General features: G+C 40.5%; 1 protein-coding gene across 1 annotated transcript; it reads right to left on the bottom strand.

Moving 5' to 3' along the window:
• Positions 1–844: 844 nt before the first annotated feature.
• CHRNA1 (cholinergic receptor nicotinic alpha 1 subunit) lies at positions 845–24,544 on the bottom strand. Its single transcript, XM_044427127.1, has 9 exons — positions 24,363–24,544; positions 17,583–17,728; positions 16,471–16,515; positions 14,140–14,249; positions 11,469–11,664; positions 6,747–6,984; positions 5,855–6,078; positions 4,335–4,571; positions 845–1,323 (listed from the first exon to the last, which is right to left on the bottom strand). Exons 1-9 carry the CDS (start codon positions 24,403–24,405, stop codon positions 1,192–1,194), a joined length of 1,371 nt encoding a protein of 456 aa, XP_044283062.1. The 5' UTR covers positions 24,406–24,544; the 3' UTR covers positions 845–1,191.
• Positions 24,545–24,898: the final 354 nt, after the last annotated feature.

A 24,898-nucleotide genomic window follows, 5' to 3' on the forward strand; every position in this document is an offset into this window, starting at 1 on the left:
CCTTTCTATACAGTACAATAAAATGGGTGTTTAGATATATATTCTATAAATATACAGCATGAGCAAGTAAGTAACAGTTTTGCTAATGAGACTTTAGTGTGTGTGAAATTGCCCTTGGAACTGCAGGCAATTGGTCTGCTTAATCCAGTCTGTTCTTGGCATGGTTAGGGGACATATCTATGAAGTTCATTGCTTTATTTTTGACTAACTGCAAATGGTGCTAAGAAGGATCAAGAGATCTGTTACTATCTCCTAGCATGGAAAATAAATCTCTGTGGTGATCTGAAACAGGGTTTTACAGAACATATTATGGAAGCATGCTTGACAGAAAGTAAATGCTACTGAACTCAGTCGGAGTTTCTGAATAAATATGACTTGCATGGACCTGTATGGTTTCACTGACTTCAGATCAGTAATTATTCTTATTTTCCACACATGCCACAACTGAGACATCTGGCGTTACCTTCCCCATTGGTACAAAAGGTAATAGGGAATAATCTATGTGAAGATCCAGCATGCTTTGACTGCTCTCAGTCAACAGAAATCAATGCGTTGGGGCAAGCCTAGGGGTGAGGCAAGTTTCTGTAACCTGAATTGCTGGAAATAAAAGATGAACAATGGGCAGTAAAACAAATTGCTAACATACAGCATAGTTAGCTTCCTGCATAAACAGCTCAAACACACCAGTGTCTTGTTATCATAGTCTGAGTGATTTAACAGAGAAATATTCTTGTCTGATGCTTAGGTGAAACTGAGGCTGTGTTCTTCAACATTGACTTGTTGCTCATAAATCAAATGCTGTTGCAAAATGATGGTTTTTGGAAGCAGATATCAGCTTTAAAATGTTATCAATTCAGTTTTATTCCCACTGATGCTTGCTTTTCTTTCTGAAATGTTCTCCTTCCCCACAAGTCTGACAACTATGTAGCTCTTAAAATGTGGGGAGGTCACTCAAGACATGGATTCTCTAGTAAGTTAAGTTAAGGGCATCAAGAAAAGGAAAGATTGCATCCCATCCTGCCCTCCAATTTCCCCCAAGACACTTAGTGGGTTGGGGGGCCCTCCCAGACAATGTGTGTGTGTGTGGGGGGGCATGAGTGCTGTAAGGGAACATGAAACTTTCCTTTTTAAAAAATTATGTCAGTTAACCTTTAGGATCCAAATCATACTACCCAAGTAGATTTCCTGCCTTCACCCTTGCTGGTGCAGTTCAATGAGGCGGCCAGCAAAGACAGCCAGTGTTCCAATGATACAAACGAACATGAAGATGCCAAGGAGAAGGTGATCAGCTACCATTGCAACAAACTTCCATTCTTCTGCAGCCTGAGGATGGAAAAACAAATAAAAGAGGAAATCAGAATTTTGGATATTTAAGTATCACTCGCTCATAATTCCTGTATGCTTTCCCTGACATCAACAAACAAATGATTTCTAGCCTAAAAGGTCTTCTTGTATCACTTGTGAAAATACCCTAAGGTAGTGCTTTAAGATCGTGTTTTCCTAATGGTATCCAGCAGAAACCTGGAGTTCCATCAGAACATTTCAATGCTAGCAATATTTCCCTTTTTAAGGTATTAAACATGGAATTAGGCATGCATTCAGAGCACATGGCCGCCACAAAGCCTCACTGGCTCCTGGGGTGAGCAGGAAAGATAGGCCGGCATTGGCAGCCTGGCAAACGCACAGCCCTGTCAGCGCACACCATGCCAGACAGCATAGCTGGGGTGTTATGGCAACCAGAGCCAGGACTCAGCGAGCACAGAATCCAGAGCCAAGCCTTTGTCCCTTCCACAGGCACCTGGGCAGTGACTGTGTGTGCTTCTCTGATGTGTTTCTGATTTCTGAGTATATGGCTGGGGGAGGCAGCTCAGCCTGCCAGTCAATTTGAACCGGGAGAACAGAAGAAGATCTCATGCTGGCTGAGACCAAGCATCCACTCCAACATTTTGTTCGGACAGTAGCTAACCAGCTGCCCACAGGAAACCCACAAGCAGGACATGAATACATCAGCACCCTCTCATCCACATTCTCCGCCGCATAGTGCTCATATCGCTTTTGATACCGGAGGTAAAATATAACTGGATCCCTCATGAAACCAATCTAGACCCTCACCAGCCTCTGTCACAAGAGCCAGAAGACAGGAAATTCTCTTTTTTCTTTTCTCTTCTCTTCTCCTCTTCTCTTTTCTCTCTCTCTCTCTCTCTCCAACTTGGGTGCAGCTTTAGCCTCTCTAAATTAATTTTAAGGTCTGGCATAGCTCTAGGCTCTGTACATTAATTTGTAGGGCTTGGAAGCAGCACTAGGTTTAATAAATTAACTTTTTGGATTCCTGTGCTCTGTAAATCAATTTCTAGGGCATGAATTCAGCCTAATTCAATAGTGCCAGAATGTGGTTCAAAAGCTCCTTCCCTTTTTACAACTCACTTATCTGAAATTGGATTGTATATACACTGCAATGAAAACAAAATACAGGAATAAACTAGACTTGATCTGAGGATCCAGTTCTCTTATCATTCTACTCCAGCAAGTGTTGAGAGACTAGATTAGTTTGGCAAACGCTGCCCTAAGACAGTGGTAGTCAGTCTTTTCAGCATCTGCCCCACAAATTATGTATGAAGCAAATGACAGTGGCACTGTATAGAGGTCTGACAGGCCTAACCAGCCACTGTGCCTTCCTGCTGTCTTGGTCTGGGGAGGGGATCAAAGAAGAGGTGGGCAGCAGACCGGGCTTGGGTCTTTGTCATAGCAGGTCCACGAGTCCCCTTGCTCCTGTCCAAAAGGGTCTCAGTTCCACCCTGCATGTGGCACATGCCTCATTTTTGCACTCATCTCCTACGAGGACAGGCAGATACGGAAGCAAGGATGATATGAGAAGACTATAACGTGCATTTTGATTTGCATTGTAAAGTTCATTTCACATGCATTGTATAGAAATTGAACACCTTAGGCACTGATGCAGCGTGATATTCTAATGCTAAAATATTACTGGAAAGGAAAGAGAATTCTGCATTTGAAAAATGTATATTTGGTGAAAACCTGCCCATGCAGATATAATAAAGGATCATAAAATTATGCATGGTAAAGAGAAAGTGGAGAGGGATCATTTTTTCCCCTCCCTCTCACACAGCATTGGAAATTACCCAGTGAAACAGACTGCCAGTAGATTCAGGTCAAGCAAATGAAAAGCATTTCCTCATGCAGTGCATAATTTGAAAAATGGAACCATCATGCTCAGAGGCAGTGCATTTTGAAATCCCAATTGCTTGGGGACAACAGCAGGGAAGGCTCTTTCTTCCGTGGACCACTCCTGAGTTTCCCAGAGGTATCTGGCTGGCTGCTCTGGGAAACAGAATCCCAGAACACATAGACCTTTGACGTGATACAGCACATATACATATATACTCCATGTAGAGACGTAACATCAGAGTCACACATGCATGTTCATCACCACTAAATGTGTGAACTGTTTCAGCTGAGCAGCACTGTATTTGCAGCAACAGAAAATGTTAACATTTAGGCCCTAGTGTACATGAGAGGTGATTCATACATGCAAGTCATCGCAGTCAGCAAAGGTAGAACATATGCGTGAGAACCTATATAAGGACTGCTGCTTATATGAGAAGGAGGAAGATGATACAGTCAGAGGCAAACATGGCCATACACTGTGCTCTTAAGTAAAAACTATCAGTTGTAACAGCTGAAAAACAACCCATTTTTGCTGAAGGTTAGGAGATAGTTTGAATAGTGCCACATGTTCAATGGTCTCCCTCTCGAGCTCTTCACTATTAACTGTTATGTGGGTCTGATTCATTCAGAACAAGTTTTACCTATTATATTCTATGTTCTTGAGGTGTTACTTGTTTGCTCAATAATTTTCGGGAATTCTGGTCACAAGGGGGAGCCAAATACTGCACAACTGCAGAAAAGTAGCAACTTAATGATAAACAGATTTATTATATCATCAGCTTTAGCTACCACAAAACTCTGTTGTTTTTGCTGCAACAGACTAATACAACAACTCTTCTGGAAATCATGAGGAATTTTAGACTGTATGCAGGAAATGAAACCTGGGAAACCCTTGTTACCTGTATACAACTAAATAAAACAGCAGTCCATTTCCCCCTTTAAAATTGATTGAAAAATACAGATAAATATGGATTGTTTTAATTACTTATAAATCTGGATTGCCATTACTTATTGTCCTTTAAAATTGCATTAGAGGCAGAACAAAAGGTTCATGGTGTGCATGAGTCAGAAATAAATTGGTATTGCTTTCAAACAAAAGTGGACACTTTTAAAACTAAAAATGGTTCACATTAGGAAAACATTCTTACGTGGTTGGATTCTTGGTCAGACTTCATAGTTTCAGCAATGTATTTGATGCCCTCAATAGCACTTTTCACATCTGGATTTTTGATGAGTGATGACTGGAAATTCACGGCAGCTGGACCTTGTTTACCTGAGATTTCAGAAATATCTATGTCTTCGGTAAAAATCTTTTTCTCCTTATTTCTAGAAGGCCGCTTCATTGTTGAAAAGAACATAATATTTGGAATTGTGTCGATAAAAATCTGAAAGGAATATACATTAATTTTACAGGTATGCTTTCATGAGAGAAAGCACTGTGCACTGTACCATCACTCAATCCTACAATTAAGTATTTTTTCATGTTTGAAATTTGAACTCTCTTGCACATGCAACAGCTGGGACAAAGGAAGCATCCTGAGTTGTTAGGCTGCCCTTTATCATTCATTTTTATAAATGAGACTTTTTGGGGGGAGATTGTACATAGGGTAGATAACACTAAGCTATGCTCCACTATTGATCAACATGTGAAATTGGAACATGATGGATTTTGTTAGCTTAGGATCCAGTGCTGGTTCCATGCTTATTTTATGTGTATTATGTGGTCAGCCAACCTGCAGAATAGAGTTTTCCTCCCACTTGGAACCTTTCAAATCTCCCCGGGTATAAACGTAATTAATGTTTTTAAAAAACTAACACAGCCTTGCTATTTCATGATATTCATGAAGGCACCTACTTCACTCTACCGGTATAATTCACAAAATAAGTTTCTGAGGCTGCTCGGAGAAGGAGATCAAGATCTATCTGGTTCAGCATTCTTTTCCTACAGTGTCCAGTCAGATGCCCACAAGTGGGACACTGAGGCAACAGCACCGTATTCGATGCATAAGATGAACTAATGCCGGGAAGATTGCTTTAATCTGTTGAGAAGACTAGGTGTAATGGCATAAATGGCTCTTTAAAGTTACTGCACCATCCACCACCGATTCTCAGATTAAAATGGTTGGGATTGCACACAGTCAGCACCTGATGCAGTATGTCAGGTGATCAGGGCTTCCAGTGCAGACTCACTGGTGGGAATTGAGGTTACCAATAATATGGAAGGACGGATTCTTCAGTTAGGAAACATGCAAGAGAAAATTATCTGTTGTGAATCTTTTAAGGGCAGTAACAACTCTACTAGCTATGCTAAGTTCCAGTATTGGTAAAGCATTTATGTCTGTCTGAATTCCCATTAAGGATATGGGGTAGTCCTGCAGAAGGGATTGCAAAGTGGTATCTTGTGAGTAAGAACATAATCATCTGGGCTGTAAATTAAACCACTCCTAAGTTTGCACAAAATAATTTGCATCCCAATTCTTCCATGTACAGAAACAATAGCAAGGAAAGTTGGTGCAGAAGAACTCTAGAAGAGCCATCCTGCTGGATCAGACCAAGGGTGCATCTACTCCAGCATCCTGCCACGCAAGCATGTAAATTGCCTGTTGTGACAGTATTTATTTCAAGAGATAAGGACAGCTGCTCCGCTGAAGTTCACACTCCATCTCACCTTCCTCACCCACTGTGGCATAGTGTGGGTACTTGGAGAGCGGTGGTGTGTATTGATCACAATAACAGTGATGATGATGGAGGCTATGACAAACACCATAGTGAACAACATGTATTTGCCAATCAAAGGCACTGCGCTGGAGGTCGAGGGAATTAGCTCCACAATGACAAGAAGGAATACAGTCAAAGAAAGCAGGACAGAGATGCTCAGGGTCATCTTCTCACCTGTTACAGGGAAAGGCAGAACAATATAGGAGAGTCAGTGAGGAGACAAGAACAGAGAGGGAATTCCTGAGGGAGATATATCAGTTACAACCCTTAAGTTAAATAAGGGCCATGATATTCGGTCTATCTCTGAATTTAATGCGCAGGTTTTTTAAAAGTTACAAAGCATCAACAGTTCTGTAGAAGGCGGGCAGTGGGAGGTTACCTTTTCCTCCACTGTTACAATCCTTAGGAGAATCCATCTTCTGAAGCTGGTGTATGCTTTGAGGAGAAATTCACCTGATTCAACCTGTGCACTCCATATGTATTAGACTACAGTGCCCATCATCCCCCACTTAGTCAGCAAGTTAGTTTTATGTCTCATGACTGATTTTACTGTGTATGTTACCAATTCTTGAGTATCCTTTTAGGTAGAAAGGTACCTAAAATAGATTTCCGAATTCTTCCCCATCATTATTAGGACCACAATTTTAAAAAGGGAAGTTAGATTTTTCATGTTTTTCATGAACTTGGTTACAGGGATACACATACTGAGCATATCTCTGTAGCACTGCATTTGTATTCATAAGTCCACCATAAATTAGAGAATAATTCAGGTCAGGCAGAAGGGGGCATATACTGGTTATTGCTTATGAGTTGAGATACGATATATTTTAAAAAGTACATACCTGAATCTGTGGGCAAATAAAACACTAATCCAGTTAAGAATGAGAAGAGGAGGCAAGGAATAATGACATTGACAATGAAGTAGAGAGGCAGACGCTGCATCACAAAGTGATACGTAATATCCAAATACGGAGTGTTAGGGCAGCAGTCATAGGTAACCCAGTGCTTCCAGCCGCGGTAATCCTTCATTATCCACTCTCCACTCTCCATGTAGTTACTTAAGTCTGGATTTTCGCTTTCCTGAGGAGATGAATGTGCAGCACTAATGAATACAATTAAAGGCATGATGCTACCTTACATTTCTTCAAGAGAAATGTAAATATTACAAACTGATAGCTCTTTTTAAATAATATTCACAGAGAAGAATAATGCTATGTTCATACCACTTTTCCAAATGGTGAGACCTGTCACTTAGCCAGGTTAACTATCCTTCAGATGGTCACTGGGGTCTCATGGCATTTCTCTAATATGTGTGTTTATATACAGGCTGAGCAAGAGTGGAAGTACAGAGCTTAAAAACTCGAACAGACAGCTAAAATCTGCTGATCCCATATCCATTCTCCAGGAAGAAAAGTCAGCACCCAAAGATGCTTATAACCCAAATATGGGTCTCTGTCTCTTAGTGTCTGACTGGGTTTGTACAACATGCCAAGCTATGGAGCGGGGGGGGGGGGGGTAAGACTGGGTGGTCTTCTGAACCTTCCTTGCTTTCCAGGAGGTGGTTTATAAGTCATGGCTTGAAGTACGATTTAGAATCCGCCCCTCCACACACACAAGCTTAGCATGTTGCCTGAACCCAGACAATATGCTAAGCCATGATTAAGTCAAAAGGCTAGAGAGGCCTTGCTCAGAGTAGCAAACACATTTTCCGCTTTGGCCTTGGAGCTGCAGCTGAGGACAGGCAGCAAAGCCCCCAAGTGGCACTTTCCAGACACCCCACCCTAGTGGCTCTTCCCCCTTGCTGATGCCAGGGGAAGCCGCTGGGCTAAGGTGTCTGTTACCAACTGAAACCCCCCCAGGGGAGGCTGTGCGCAGCAGAGGAGCCAAGCATTTGGCCTCTCTTGCTCAAGTATCAGGCAGTGGTCAGGGTGATCGATGTGCAAGCATTGATATGTGACAGTGTCACACATTTGGTGAGCATAGTGGGATTGTGACAAAGAATTGAACATGAACTAAGCATAGCCAGAGACACTTATTAGGCGTAATGGCTGTGAGACATGAGACCACCAGCTACCAGGTGCTGTGAATTCCTTACTTCATCCTTGAAAGAAAGATGTTTACACTCTCTTTTGCTGAAGTTGATTGGCATAGCTGAGTCTTCTTTCCCTATCCTTCCTTGTATCCCCAAAGGGGACTAACCTGTGTACACTGTCTTACTCTGAAACAGAGGGAGAAAGAAACGGTATAAAACCAAGGCAAGGGATATTGTTCTTCTGGGCTTTTCACTTGGAACCAAGAATGTGCAAAGTGGCCAAGTAACTAGCGGCCCAGGAACAGCATTTGTCACAGCAGGAAGCTAAAGGTGCTTCTATAAACATTTCTTTTGCTTGTGTATTGATAATCCACCTCCACGATTCACCACTGTATTTCAATAAACTGCATATCATCTTTGGCACAGGTAGTTTTGTTCCTTCCTAAGTATCCTTGAATCTGAAGGGAGTTGCCTCCACTGGACCAGGCCCTTGGAGATAAGGAAGCAAGGAAGTTTTTATTTGCATGCTTTTCCATCCTGGCACGCTGTGTTCCAAGCTCAGACAACACCCTAGTGGATGAGTTATCTTGCTTTCAGGAAGAACGTTTTCAAGCTCTGGCACTAGGTGTAAGGTCCAATCCAGTTCCACTCCAGGAGGACACAAAATACTGCAAGGAATTTTCTGTTCCATTTCATTTCACATGCAGATAATGCTTCCTTCATGGCATTTGCAGCAGCTACTGGAGCCACAGGTAAACTCTTTGGTGTAGCAATAACTACGTAGCATACCTCAAGGCCACAGGTAAGTGCCCAAAACCATGGGGATAAACTTAGCAGCTATTTCATTGTTTAACAAAGCACAGGGTTTTGCAGAGCCATAATCCTCCTTCCAAGCTCACCAAACTTTGGAAGGCTAGAGCAGGGTGGCACCAAGAAGCAAAGGGATCCTTTCCTAATTCAGATGTATGCTAGCAGAAATAAGCCACCATGGCTTATTTCCTCTGCTGTAATGGTGTGAACTGGGATAATGTGTGTCTGAATGCACCGTCTGACCATAGCTTTGAGGGTGGGGATCTTGAGCAAGGTGTTCTGGGGAAGGAGAGTGGTCCCTAACTAACTCCATCTCCTTTTCAACAGCATTGCTCTTCATTCAGTGCCATCACTCTTTAGGCCTAGTCTACACCATGACCCAAAATGAGAAGGCAAGTATAGTGGAAACTGTCTTTCCTTCTCTGAGTTGCTGCCATTGCTCTTTCTCTTGAGAGGCCAAGTAAGCAGACAGAATAAGGGTATTCCTCAATGCACTGCCCTCCAGTCTTGTATTGGACCACAGTTCTCACCATCTCTGATCAGATCCATAAAAGAAGAAAAATGCATTCTACTACAACTCTGTTTTCCAAGCTAAATAAAAGTTCAGTTACAGCAAGGGGCTAGGACTGGGCAGAAAGGAAACACAGACAGAGTCAGAAGTAAAAGATTGAAATTCTGGAAGTTCTGTTTGGAGTTGCAATTTTCAGACTCATTAAGATCCCCTGATCTTTGGAGTTTAAATGTTTCTCTTCTCAGTGATGAGATACGTGTTTAAAGATTTTGACTGAGCTACCTGAGTATTTTAAAAATTAATGAAGGTACTTATGTGCACCCGAGTGGTGCTTCTCTTCTAAAAATATGCTATATGATGCTGCTGTTTATATAAGGCTGAACTATTGCTTATGCCCCTAATAAAAACATTTCTCTACAAAAATAAAAAAAATCTTTATATGAGAAATTCAGACAGAATATGCCATAACCTGTCTTCAATAGGCATATGGAGAATATGATGAACATCTGAGTAAGAAAACTCTTAGTAGGATGTGCATCATTTTCTCCTTGCATTTCCTGAAGTTTATGTATAATTGTTTATATATAATTTTATTAATAGCTGTACTTTCATATGTTCACAGACACACATTTCATAAACCCATTCTAAGTTATATATTTGTATATTACTTTTACCTTTTGGTCTTGTTGAAAATTACTATTCAATTAATTAGTAATAGTAATTAAAAAGTGGAAAGAGCAATGAACTGGCTAAAGGAATCTTGGGGGTGTGGGCTTCTCACTGGAGATCTTATGCTAGGTAACAAACAGGCTGCCTTGTAGGAGTGGGTGCCTACTCTTTGCCTCTGCTTATGTTCTATTTGTAATCAAAGCACATATTTAAAAGATACTTTAAATCCCTAGTTATATCTTATCCAAAAGAAACTAAATAGAGAGTGAACTTCCTGTTGAATTTTTCACTATCCGAACAGCCCTAAAATAATGTAGAACAGTACCAACCTCCTTTAAAAATACGAAATCTCCAGTTAACCAATACCTCCCTTTTGTGAGATGACCTAGACCCAGCTGCTTGGGCTGAATAAAGTTTCCTGGACATCAAAGCAGTCTGTGTTAATCTGAATCGGCCAGAAATTTTCTTTTTCTATGCTATAGTTTTAGAATACTGCCACTGCACTAAAACTGATAGATATTTGCTTCCTGATCCAGTGCTTAGTTGTCTCCACATCAAATTCTCCTAGGCCTACAACTGAGAAGGAATTGTGAAGTTACTCCATAATTTCCTCGTAAATGGGTTTTCTGATAAGGAAAACAGACAGAAGAATCAGCAGGGGAAAAATAGGAGGATTACAAATAGAAGACATAATGGAAAACAAATGAAAAACATTATCACATGGTCTCTTCCATATCATTCTGAGAGATTTCTATACAAGGCTGTTAATCACTGTATGTGCTTTCAATTATATTACAGAACTGAGAGGTGCGCTCTACTCAAAGAGCTTTCCTTTTGCTGCTTTTTGCTGCATATTCTCTAGGTGGAGCTGTGCTACAGCAGAATAAACTAAAAATACCAATAGAAATAGCAAGCTGATAAATAATACGTTTCTAAAAAAAACAAAGTGATTTGAAAAAACAAAAGTGGAACTGCCAGATAAACACTGTTTAAAGAACCCATGAACAACCATGAATGAGGAATCACAAGAGCACAATGAAATGCCTTGTGTAGAAAAGCTTTGAGTCAGCGTAATTGCTGGATAAAAACTTCCTCAGGCAGTATGCTGTAGTTTGGGGGTGGGGGTTGTGATATTTCTCTACAAAAAAGATATTTAAATCAATATTTAAAGGTAAGAACTTTTCAGATCTAGCAAAACAAAAACAAACAGTCTCCACTACCTCACTGTATACACAAATAAAAGCAGTGTGGCTTAAACCTTCAAGTAGAATTTAAAGATAACTGGTTCTACTTTTGTTATCTAACAGCAGTTTGCATTTATTGACTAGCAGTCCTGCCACCCTAATGAAAGAAGACAAGGAGCTAGTGAAACTAAGGGTAATTTCAAAAGCCGTATGTGATACACCATGACAGTGTGCTAATCCAGAAAAAGTTACAATTTGCACTGTACACATGCATGATGGTGGTTTCTAGACAGAGGTCAGTCCACAATATAACCATGTACACTTTTGGACTGCTGTTATATTCCCAACTATAACCTACCGGATAGATGGCGACCACTGTGCCATCATAGGTCCATGTACCCAACTTCATACTGCAGTTCTGCTCATCAAACGGGAAATGGGTGACTATAATTTCACAGTAGCTTTTAAAGATGGCTGGGGGGGTCCATGTAATGTGGCCTGAGTAGTTCAAAAGTACTTTGGTAAACTGCTCAATAGCAAAATCTCCATCTGCACTATAAAAGGAGAGAAATGGATGTTAATTCTTAAACTGATGCAGTAAATTCCCTTTTCCACTTGTAAACTCAGAAGAATTGAGTGATGTCAATAGTTCGGGAAAGATTCAGAATAATATAGAGTACAATCCCCACTGCGTTCAATAAAGATAGCTCCTGAGGAGTATAGGATTGAATTTGCTTCTTCTGGTTATCTGAAAGTGGCATTTTGTCACCATGTATCTTAGTATTTCTCCTCTAAAAATGATCTATTTTGCAAATATAAATATTAAAAACAGAAACAACTGCATTTTAATGTAAAAATGGTAGAATTTGGTATAATTATGGAACATCATTTACAAAAGAGTATATGAAATTAAGTTTGTCAGTTATCTTGAATTAATGAGCATTCATTTAGATAGCTTGACCACATATTTTGTTGACCAAGATGAAATCAGATTGAAATAGCTGATAAATAAAACATCATTTCATCTAATAAAAGTATTTTTCTTAGGTAGTCTTGTTTGAAAATATGATAGGCAATTTCCAGATTTTAATCTAGCATCAGTAATTACATTTAATACTGCCTCTTCATGACATGGTCCTAGTTGCATCTGAAATAAATGTTTTGCAAACTGCAACTCTTTGTGGACAAATTGGAAGAACACAGAAACAGGAAACATTGACTTCTGATCTGTCCTTTCCAGTTCTCTGGACATTGCTGAAGCTCATTCGAGCTAGTCAAGAATAGGAACAAACAAAAAACAAAGCCTTGGTCATGATTCTGTATTTGAACTTTACTAGTTGGGCTCCTCAGCACTCCCACTGTTATGGGACTGTGTCAGAGAATTAATAATTTATTATGTATACATTAAGGTAATTACTAATTAAGTATAACATTAAGAAATGGTGACTGAATTTTCATTATCCTTCCCATCCATTTTTGTTTGTTTGTTTATTTGTTTATTTATTTATTTAGCAAACTTCTATGCTACCCCATTCGCTGAAGCCTCAGGGCGGCTCACAACAGTAAATAAATAAATACACAATTAACCATATAAAACAATATAATTGGGGACGTCCTGGCTGAAGATATAAGATCAATAAATAATATTAACAATTAAAATGACGTTTAAATAAAAAGGTCTTGGCCTGGCGCTGAAAAGCAAATAAGGACGGCGCCGGGCGGACCTCTCTGGGGAGCGCATTCCATAGATTGGGCGCCACTGCAGAGAAGGCCCTCCTCCGGGTGCTCACCCTCCTAATGTCCTTCACGGAGGGCTCCTGGAGAAGGGCTTCTGCCGCCGATCTCAAGGGGTGGGAGGGCATGTATGGACACAAGCGCTCCTTTAGGTAACCAGGACCCAAGCTTTATAGGTGATAACCAACACCTTGAATTGGGTCCGAACTTCAATGGGGAGCCAGTGAAGCTGACAGAGGACTGGAGTTATGTGAGCACAATGCCCAGTCGCCATCAGCAACCTGGCAGCTCTGTTTTGCACCAACTGAAATATCCGGACCATCTTCAAGGGCAGCCCCAAGTAGAGGGTGTTACAGAAGTCTAGTCGGGAAGTTACCAATGTGTGAGTCACCGTCACCAGGCAGTCGTTCCCCAGGTAGGGACGCAGCTGGTGAATCAGCCGAAGCTGAAAGAGCCACTGCTGTTACTTGAGCTTTCAGCGAAAGCTCTGGATTGAGGAGCACTCCCAAGCTGAGGACCTTGTCCTTCAGAGGGAGTGCAACCCCATTCAGGACAAGGTTAAGGTCCCCTTCCCTGAAGCCCGATCTGCCAACCAACAAGACCTCCGTCTTGTCTGGATTGAGCTTCAGTTTATTGGCCCTCATCCAGCCCATTACCTTGGCCAGGCACCAGCTCAGTACAGCCACTGCCTCACCTGGATTGGTGGAAAACGAGAGGTAGAGCTGGGTATCATCAGCGTACTGATGGTTCCGCAGCCCACACCTCCTAATGACCTCTCCCAGCGGTTTCATGTAGATGTTAAATAGCAAAGGGGACAAAATGGATCCCTGCGGTACTCCATGGCATAACTGCCATGGCACAGAGCCATAGTCCCCCAGCATCACCTTCTGGAACCAGCCATTGAGATAGGAGCGGAACCACTGCAAGGCAGTGCCTCCAACCCCCAATCCCGCTAGCCTATCCAGAAGGATACCATGGTTGATGGTATCGAAAGCCACTGAGAGGTCCAGGAGAACCAACAGGGATGCACTCCCCCTGTCTCTCTCCCTGCACAGGTCATCATACAGGGCGACCAAGGCAGATTCAGTACCGTACCTGGGTCTGAAGCCGGACTGAAATATGTCCAGATAATCAGTTTCTGTGATGGGTCCAGTTTCTGTGATCGGTCCTTTCTGAATTGTAATCCAGAAAGTAGGACTGTCTTATTTTTATTGATCTGAAAGCTGTATGGCTGAGTGGAGGATAAATGCTATAAATAAATAAAATCTATAAAATAAATCAGTATTCGTACTTACTTGTTGTACAAAACGAAATCTGGATGCCATATATCTTCTGACGGGATGCGAATTTGTTTCACGCCCCCATAATCCTCTGGCTTCCATCTCAAATTTACATCTCTCCATTGCTAACAGCAGAATGTTAGAGAGTTAAAAGTCTTATTCATATTTCTGAGTGTAAGCATAATGAAGAACAATTATTTTATCCATTAAAGTAATAGATGCAATAAACAGAACCTAATTAACATGGTCTTTTCCATTTTGTGAACAAATACCAAAATGCATCCAGTGTCAGCAACTCATTATCATAAATCATACATAGTATAAAAAGAACACATGATGTTTTTATCATCACCTATACTCAATCAAGTACATTTACAGTTTAGTTACCTAATTATACCTCCTTTCTCCCTTGCACACTGATACCGCTATTTTGCAAGGAACAGAATAATTAAATCATATCCAAGAACATAATGGCGTGGAACTCAGCCTAAGTGGAGGAATGTTTTAAATAATTTCTAGGGTATGGTTTTTGAATCACAACCAAACTATTTTTGAATGTTTTGAAATCTGTTTCAAAAAGAGCTTCCCAAGTGGCAAAATTGAGAGCTTGCTCCTTAGGAAACACAAACCCAAAGCTTCTTTGGATGAGGTGTTTTGACCCGTGGCAAATGCTTCAAGAATTCCTGCCACAACCTAATCAGCAGGTTTTCAGAAAGCTTTGTCTAATTATTTAGTGTTTACCTAACTGCATAGCTCTGTGATCCTGACAACGGCTGAATGCATATGATTAAATAATGATATAAATTCTTTTTAATGGTGAACTTTTCAAATTGACACAATCCACAAAAACATCAGAAACTTTTTCAGAAGGATAGCTGGGTTAGTTTTTTGCAGCAAAAACAAAATGGAGTTTTATAGCTCCTTGAAAACAAGTTCATTTATTCTGAAACTGCTTTACATGAGAAATTTATTGTGCATTTGTGATCCCGCACTAGTGGATGTTTGCAAGGCCTTTTCAAGATATTGTTGCTCTCCAGACCCTCTCCAGCCTTTTCTGCCAGTTGTCTTAGAGTGTGGAAGTCTAGTATTAAATTTTAAATTGCAACAAACAGGAATAAAAGCTATGTGTTTGTTGCAAATCTGCTGCTGCAGCTATTCCACAGCATCATCATTGATTAATGGAACATACAGAAAGGCAGAAAAATACAAATCCTAGGAAAAAACTCCTTGTAAAGTATACATTTATCCTTCTGCAATAGAAATGAGAAAAGCCGCATCGGGAAGGGTTTCTCTACATGAGGAATTTAATCAATTCCTTTACTGAGGCCTCTTTTTTCACTTTGGTTGTGGAAGGAACAATGTTCGTATCCATTACACATTGTGAAAACACCCTGCAAGCTTTCATAAGTCAGGGAGCATGAGAAGCCCTGAAGCAGGGGCTTAAAATCCCCTCCTGTACAGAAGCCCTTATTCCGGCATGTGCCTTTGTGGATGACAGTCAATTTCTCAAACGTTTATTTTATTTATTTATTTATTTGTTTGTTTATCGATTTGTATCCTGCCTTTTTCCTACAAAGGGCTCAAGGCAGCTTACATCATTCTCCTCCTCCATCTTATCCCCACAACAACAACCCTGTGAGGTAGGCTGGGCTGAGAGGCTGTGACTGGCCCAAAGTCACCCAGTTGGCTCCATGGCCGAGCGGGGACTAGAACCCAGATCGCCTGAGTCCCAGTCCCATGCTCTTAACCACTACGCCACACTGGCTACGTTACCAGTGTATATAGCCAGAGTTGGGAGCAGTAGAACCATAAACAGTGCGGTCAGAGGGAATGTAAATGCAGAAAGAGTCACTGTATTCTGCATTCTGTTCTCCTCTGAACTCATTGTTTACAATTAACCCACCTACCCGATGTGTGTAGACTCATAATTATTCGTCACTCAGTCCTACTTGTAACTCAGCATAACACTTCATGGATCATGCAGCTTCCATATAGCCTGAAGTGCCTGATCCTGCCTACTCCTGGAAGCTAAGTAGGGTCAGGCCTTATTGAAATCTGGATGGGTGACTTAAAATGTTGTGAATTGCCCAGAGAGGTTTGGCTATGGGTGGTAGAAATACGTAATAAATGATGATCATGATGATGATACATCTGTTGTAGTGGCCCGTAGTCAACAAAAACTTGTCCCAAAATCTTAATTTTGTAAGCCTTTAAAGACTATAACACTCTTATTTTTGCTTGGAAAAGAAATCTTGTTTCATATTACAAGGCATTCTCAAAGTGGGAGAGTATATCTGATCAAAATGGACCCTTGAATATAATTGTGATTATGGTGCGAGGAATTACCTGTTTTAGGCGCACATTGGTTGTTACAATTTGATTTACTTCATCCTTAAAGGAGAAAAATAACAAGATTAAAAGTAAATCTTGATTCAATGGTTAAATGAACTGATTAAAAGAAAATCAACAAAATATATCAAGATTATATTAATATAACAAAATAAATCCCTTGCTTTTCTTGCCTTGACTTTCCCTGGACCCAAATTAGCATCTTCCAGCTATCAAAACATGGAATGTAAGCTCCACTGAAGAAGGATTTGTTTTGTTTTACTCTGCAACGCAACATGGCATGATATAACTTAGTCATGTGTGTTTCTATTGATTAATCAAATCATCTATTCATGAAATATACAAATCCATCAATAAAATGTGCAAGTCATGGATCTAAAGTAACAACAATATATTCTTTGTTGCCTGAAAGTAGTATAAGATCCCTGTGGTAAGACATTGTCTTTTTCTTAGAAAAAGCATCTTGCATTTAGGGCATAGGGCAATGGGGATACCTGTGAGCCCTGTAGTATTTGGAGTATTGTCGGTGTCCTATGCAGGGAAGGAGGAGCAGAGAGGAGACCTTTGCCTCTCTGTTTCTTTCACCCTGCAAATCAGTTAGATGGCAGATTTTGGACATCCAGTTGCCATGCTTTGGACAGAAAGGGAAGGAGGTTAGAGCACTTCCAGGATACTGTCACTGAAATATTGACTGCTCTTTTTATTATGGTTGTTGGTTTAATTTTATTACATCAGGTTTTGAAATAATTATCATTGATAATATATACCATTCTCCACAGGATGAAAGGCAGTATATAAATGCTTTAAAAACATCTTTTAACAAGAACATCAGCAAAAGCTACCAAATTTATTGTGATCACAGTTTAGTTGATTTAAAAAGTTTTGCTGAACTAACCAAAATATGAGATGGAGTGAATCCGTAAAGAAAGCCACAGCCATGAACTTCGAGGAGCTGAACGAGGCTGTCATGGACAGGTCATTTTGAAGGGCTTTCATTCTTAGGGTCGCTGTAAGTTGGAGACAACTTGACAGCACAAAACAACAACAAAACTATGACTGCTGCCGATAATTATACTAACATCTAATAACAATTAATATTTCTACTGTACCACATTGATCAACTGGATAAGCTGCAGTCCAAGAGTAACATTCACAGCTTCACGATGATCGCTTACTGGACGAACAACTCTGTTATAGTTCTTGAATAAATTCTCAACCAGACGTGTTTCATCATCAGAACAGAGGAGCAGAGTAACTGTAGGGCAATATTAAGCAACACTTGAAATTCTGTGACCAAATATTATTATAAGATTTCATCTGATTCCGCACAGGAGTTTGAGCAGAAAGGGTTTAATTGAGCCAGGAGAACTAACTGATAAAGTTCATCAGTCCTGCTGGTCAGGTCTGATCATGCTTCTGAATTTTTAGAGAGATTTTGCTGGCTACAGAACTAGTGCAGCAGGACCCAAGAGATCCAGCTTCTAGTCTGCAGATGTGAAGCTCACTAGGTGACTTTGGGGTAGTCCTTGAGTCTCAGGTTAGTCTACCTCACAGAATCATTGTGTGGGTAAATTGGAAAAGAGGAGGATTATATAAGCCACTTTGAGTTCTCTTTGGGAAAAAGGCAAGATTTAAATGTGATAAATAAATAAATGTTCAGTTGGTGTTTTTGCATAGCTAGGAAACAGCAGGAAGGTTCTGGGTTGCTTTGTTCTCAGCTAAGGATGATGTCATCTGCTTTGTGTGAGTGTGCGAGCATGAAGAATAGAGGGAAACTGCAGCTTAACTTAAGAGAGAGACTAGCTAGAAATGTATTTTTGGATTCTGAAAAGTAACAGGCTCTGGGGTTGAAGGAGTGCCTCTCTCTGGAAATCAGATGCAAGAGTACTGCATGTGCTATGCTAGAGTGTTTAAGGTGTGCCTTCAGCTATGCTCTATTTGTGTATTTGTACATGATTTTAACAGTTACAAAAATGTCAAAAGCCTCCATCTCTTCCTGCTAATGAAACCAAACCCAGGTTAAGTAGAACATCTTACCAGTCTGTATACGAACACTAGAACCTGGCTTACATCAGGTCAGACCACTGGTCTACTGTCTATTTATATCAGGTCACACTAATTGTCCATCTACCTCAGTATTTTCTAGTCATCTGGCAGCAGCTCTCTGGAGTCTCAGGTACATCAGGCTCTTTTGCATCAGCTGGAAGCCCATTCTTGCAATTAGATGCCAGAGACTGAACCTGGGATCTGCTCTATGCAAAATGGAGTGCCCTCGGGCTGAGCTATGCCATTCCTGGACATCATCCCACCCCCACTGCACACACATGCACTTCAACTAAATGAAGCACTCCTGAAGCTTGATTATTTCACACATGATTCCCAACGTTAAATCCTGTTCAGTGGTGCCTTGGCTCACGAACTTAATCCGTTCCAGGCCTCTGGTTGTGACCCAAATTGGTCGTGAACCAAGTTAAATTTCCTCAGAAGGTTCAATGTAAATAAGGTTAATCCATTCTTGTAACCATTTTTTTAAATCAGAAAAATGTGAAGCAAAGTGACAAAGAACAGCAAAGATCGCGGCCATCTCCCCCTCCCCACCCCGAGCACAAGCACGGCCATCTCTCCGCCCCCCCAGCACAACCAAGACCGCGCCTGTCATCCCTGCACGTGCCCATCATCCTGGTGTGCTGGCGGTGAGACGGGCGAGATTGCAGGCGCACTGGGGGAGAGAGAGATGGGCGCGAATGGGGCGTGTTGGGGAAGGGAGAGACAGGTGTGAACGGGGTGTGCTGGGAAGGGAGAGACAGGCGCGATCTCAGCCATCTCCCCACTCAGGGGAGATGGCCGAGATTGCACCCGTCTTTCCTGCAGGAGCGCGCCCGTGATCATGTACTTCTTCCCTGCACGAATGGAACTGTGATTGTGGCCATCTCCCCGCTCCGGGGGGTGGGGAGATGGCTGCGATCTTGGTCACCACCCAATGAGGAGTTCGCAACCCACATCAAAATTTTCATGAAATTTTTGTTTACGACTCGATTTGGTCGTGAACCAAGGTGTTTGTGAGCCGAGGTACCACTGTATCATTTCACATATATGATCTGGCTGAATCAAAACTATGAATACAGGCACAAAGCACTGAGGTCAGCTGAGTTAATTCCAAAAGAAAACCTCCTTACAGAGCAGGACATCATTCTCATCACTTATTCCTTATTTCTAGGCAATAACTTGTATGGTCTAGTAGTCGTGACACATGGTGGCAAGGAGTAGCTCCTGGCACTGGCTTTCACTGCCTGTACTGTCCACTGAAAGAAAATTACTGGAGAGAGAGTGGGGAAATTTCACTTTTCCACTTTTGCTTCAAGAATGTTTCAACCTAGCACTCTCTGTGCCATATGTTTCGACTACTGGAGATTTCTTGCATCTCGCTGGCTTCTTGCCTGCTTGTGTTCTGTAAGGGACCAAAGAGAGGAAGTGAGATCTCAGTCCCAACATCTCCAGCATTCAGCTTCCAGCATTTTACTTCCTGTGCCACAAGCTCTTTGGATCATCAAGCCAGGAAAACTAAGTCTTAGCCTTAGGGAAAAGGGTTCAGTTGCATTCTGAAGTGAGTCAGGTAAGCTGCCAGATTGAATTTTATCAGAGGACTCTTCAAACCAATTGAGACATGCAGGTCTTATAAAGCCCTTGTAGCTAAACCTGCTTATCTGTAGAAACAAATTTTATTGAATTAAGGATTGGATTAACAGAGGAAAAAAGAGTATCACAGAAAGAGATACCTGTCCCCTTTAAGCATAGTTTAAGATGGGTAGAAAAACTCTTCCTCGGATTTCACAGGTAAGAAAAACAGAGTTTTCAACGCATCCCCTCCCCCTTTTTTACTGGTAGATTTTGTCAATTTTTAAAAAACTGGATCTTAACGTCTGTGCTGGAAACATAAAAGAGCTCAATTGACAGAACAGATCAATCTGATCACAACAGGTTCTCTGCTGCCTGAAAATCTTCCTCTGAGACTTTGGGGAACCCTGTGCCAAAACAGAAGGATGTGCCTGCTTTGTCTCCAGGTCTCTAGGAAATTTTTGCTTTCCTGTGCAGCACCAAAGCCTTTTTAACCAAGTCAGCTTCTAATTAGCTTCTGTAATGCTACACTATCTGTCATTCTCAGGCTATCCAGAAGGAGTCAGATTTTGCAGGGCTTATTTATAGACACTGATTGCTTGTGAGTGTGAGTGGTGTGTGTATAAGCACTCCCAGTCCAAGGCAGTTTACAAAATAAAAAGTAAGATGCAGATTAACAATATGAAGAAATATCAAACAATTTAGTGAAAATGCCAGGTGTTGAGTTAACAGGAATAGTGTAAAATTGTGATTTAAAAACACAGATTAATCAGCTAAAAGCTGTTCTAACCATCAGGGCGTAACGGTCCATGGAAGAGCAATCAGGAAAGGAGGATCCAGGCATGCTTCCTGTGAAAATTCCTTGATAACTGGGGCACTGCATAAAAGACCCTGCTTCTTCAGCTTGGCAAGCAGATGGACCTTACTAGCAGATCCTTGGGCACAGTCTCTTGTCCTGTTTTAGTCTGTGCATGAAAATGCATTCTTCACTTTGCTTTATTGTCTGGAAAATAATGTACCTGCTGACAAAGTAAAAAATAACCATTCCTAAGCTAAAAGCTGTCTTTATACCTGTTCTACAAACCCTATCTGTAGGCACTAAATGTGTTTCCTATTTCATAGCTCTTGCTTTTCAAAAAGATACATAATTAACACTTTTAAAAATGCAGCAGTCACACAAAATACTATCATTTAACTGGAATTATAATCAAAGACTCAATTAAGAGTAACAACAAGATTTCTAGCACTCCTTCAAGCATATGCAATGTATTAACCATTTCTTTCAATGTAAATGTATATTCCCATAATAAGAAGCACTAAAAGGCAGCATACTAATTAAACTATATACCTGTACAGCCCCATCCTATACATGCTTGCTTAAACAAAAACCCCATGGATGTCAGTGGGGATTGAGTCCAGTTAATTGTACACAGAGTTGCAAATGTTTTATTAAAATTCCTTTGGTGGAACTTTAAAGTCCCTAATGCAGCCCTTCTCTAACAAGTGGCCATCCTTTAGAGTTGCACACCAAGTGCTCTTTTTCTTGAAACTAGAACCTTGAGGTGCTTTACCATCCAAAAGTTGTTGACATTGCTGGAAAGGGTGCTATGGAGAGTCACATGCCTAAGTACCAGTGCTGCTGCTTTAAAGGATGTGGATCTCTTTCTCTTGCAGAAAATAACAACACATCTCTTATTTCTTTTGCAGACCAGAAAGCTATTGCATTCCGGAAGTTATGTTATGACCTTGCATTCACACTGAGGCCACTTGCCTGCTTGGAATTCAGTTTAAAAAAACAAGAACTTTTTTACAAGCCTACACAGTTCGTTGCAGCCTGGGAACAAAACATTAATTGTTTTTAATTTGGTGAAAAGCAAATTAATACTACAAAATACTTTCAAATTTTCTTTCTAGAAGGGGCTATACATTCATGCAGCAACTGAGTAGTCAAGGTCACCTAACTTGTTATGCTGCAATTCAATATAGTTATTGGGAGTAGAGACGCTGCAAGAATTTTTGGAATTTGCCGTCCAAGAGCAGAGAAAGAGAGAGAGAAAACAGCCTGCCCTTGAACAGGGACGTCAGACATTTCAAGCCTCCTTGGTGAGCCTGAGAAATGGGGCACAAGAAACGCTTCAGCATCAGACCACAAGAAGAAATTCCGAAGAATGCTGTGAGCAGGATCCACAGCTCTGCTGCGTAGCCGCAATATCCCTCCCACCCCCAGGACCAGAAAGATATTATGGCAGCCCTGAAGCTGGCATAGTTTATTTCCTTCCCACTGATGTGAAATGAAAATGATAAATGGGAATACAAGATAAATCCATTTACACTTACATAGCAACAGTGCTTTTTTTTGTAAGAAAAACGGTGCTGGAACTCATGAAATTATTTACCTTTCACATGTAGTCGATCACTGAACACACACCCACACACGTCAGTTGTGTAACGAAACATAACGGTCACCGCCCGCAGTAAGCACTCAGCGCGCGACCACACGACCAATCACAACCAGCGCAGACGAAGTACGCCTGCATCGGATTTGACACACAAGCAGCCCGTGTGCGCCATTTTAATGATTTTGCCGCCGACCTGCTACGCTCGACAGGGCGATTCAAATCCATGTGGACCAAACATCAAATTTTCAAAGTTACTTTTAAAACTTGGAAAATCTGTCAAAAAAAGGTGCCGGAACTCTGTTCCGGTGCGTTCTATGACAAAAAAAGCACTGCCTATTAAACAGACTGATGTGGAATCAATGCTCTGTAAAGTGAATACCAAGACATAGAGGAATTAATGCTACAATTCTAGGAAGCAAAGAATAAAAGTAAAAAAAAGCATAGTCTGTTGACTGCTTTGGTCCAGGTATGAGTGTGCCCTGAGACACGTGCCCTCTGCCCCTACCTCCTTGTCAAACTCAGGGTCCCTTCAGTAAGAGTGCCAAGAAGCATGTAGGAGATACTCTGTATGTCTTCATTTCTGCATTTGTCATGAATCCTGAGACCTACCCCCTCCAAACCCTTTTCTAAGGTAGAAGGGGGAGCCACTAAAATTGAGTAGTGTTATCTTTTGAAATAAATGGTTAGGTTAGATTTTAGTGGGTACAGCAAAAGTCTGTGAATTAATTGAATAATAATGGTTATTACTGGTACTTAACTAAGATTAATTTTTAAAGAGCTAAAAAATGGATATACTGTAACATTGACTGTAGATACTAAGCACAGCTTTTACTGCTCACAATTCTTATTCAATTCTTATTCTTTTTCCTTGCCCAGTGAAGCTATCATTTCAAACATAGCAGAAGTTGCCATTTCTGTGATATTTGCAGATCACACCTCTGTTTTAGGCACTTAGAAATTATAAGAACATTATAAATTTCACTTGATGAAATGAATCATATGATACAATGATATCTGCAATTAAATAAACATTACATTTTTTAATAATATGTGTTGATATACAGTCTGACTTACTGTTTTGGTTATAATGAAGGCCTATTTAAGGAGATTTTTTTTAAAAGACCTTTAGGGGGAAATGAAAAGAAACTGCAAGAGAAAAACCACTAATGCAGCAAACTGAAATAGTAGAAAAAAGAATATAAATACATGTGTTCAATCCATTTTGAGAAGACTAACAGCAGTGAAGCAGCCATTAGAAGTTAAATACTCCTCTTTAAGACCTTCCTATAATATTGCATGCCAATTTTTAATATGTATATGAGCTATGCAAACTATTAGTAAGACTGGTGGCTTTAGAAAATTTCATAAAAGGAAGTATACCATCAAATATCTATTATGGTAAAAAAATAAATCTTAGCCAGCAGATCAATTAACTGCAAGCTATAAAGCATTATATACATCATAGAACCCATCTGCCGAAATTATCAGAGATTTTCTGTCTAAAATCAATATCTTTAAGTGTTTTTAAGATGTTATTACTGTTTTAGAAACTCCAGTTACTACTGAGGAAGCAGTATTTAATCTTAATAATGAATAACATTTAGTTCCTGATGGCATCCTTTTCAAAGTAACAACATCCTAATTCTTCACTGAAAAACACCTATGAGAGTTTTTTTAATAGCACCCTGCAAGCCACAGAATATTTTGCATTTCAATGTTAGAAGGGGAAAGTGTTCAGTTTATATATAATTTTGTGTTCAGCTTAAATTAAAGTCATAGAAAGCGTCTTGGCTTTTTAAACCCATACCCTGTCTACAAGAGCTGTTCCGTTAAATAAGCCAAACCAACATTACTTAACTGATTGAAATTGTTTACCTAGTCCAAGAAGCAGGAGGATTGATAGACAACAGACATTCATCTTTTTTCTTCTTACTGAATCTTCTGAACAGTTCAAGATCTGACATGGATGAAAGCTTTGCTTTTTCTAACTAGGGTGCTTAGGAAATGTGGCCTCAGAGTTATTGTTTCACAGCACCTGCTTATGGGATGGCAGCTGAAAGCCAGCATACCAGTTTGTAACAGGAACAATCTATTTTTGCCAAGCCAAAGTCTCTTTGGCTTACAGTCAGCATTCTTGCTCTCTACATCATGCATTCCACAGTGTAAAAAATATACTCTAGTAGTAACTACATTCACTTGGAGTAAGTACCAGTGATTCCAGTAAAGCTTCCTTTTTATATCAGTCTGTTTAGGAAGATAAGACATCACAAGCCCCGTTAAATCTAGAGTACATCATTAGTATGAGCTAATGTAACCCAGAAAGCAGTAAAGAATCATTTTTAAATTGGACATCGATGCTTGAGCTAGAGTGTTTATATTCCATGCAAATTGAAAAATTGGGAAACATAGGA

This window comes from Varanus komodoensis, unplaced genomic scaffold (genome assembly GCF_004798865.1).
Source record: "Varanus komodoensis strain SLA01 unplaced genomic scaffold, ASM479886v1 scaffold18_1, whole genome shotgun sequence".
Classification (NCBI taxonomy): Eukaryota; Metazoa; Chordata; class Lepidosauria; order Squamata; family Varanidae; genus Varanus; species Varanus komodoensis.

What these genes read in the sequence shown, in the direction of transcription:
- CHRNA1 (XM_044427127.1), bottom strand. Translation starts at nt 24,405, where the DNA reads ATGAATGTCTGTTGTCTATCAATCCTCCTGCTTCTTGGACTAG. An exon ending in CCTCCTGCTTCTTGGACTAG is followed by an intron (nt 17,729 to 24,362) that starts GTAAACAATTTC and finishes ATTGCCCTACAG; the next exon opens with TTACTCTGCTCCTCTGTTCT. An exon ending in TTATTTGCCCACAGATTCAG is followed by an intron (nt 6,079 to 6,746) that starts GTATGTACTTTT and finishes TCCCTGTAACAG; the next exon opens with GTGAGAAGATGACCCTGAGC.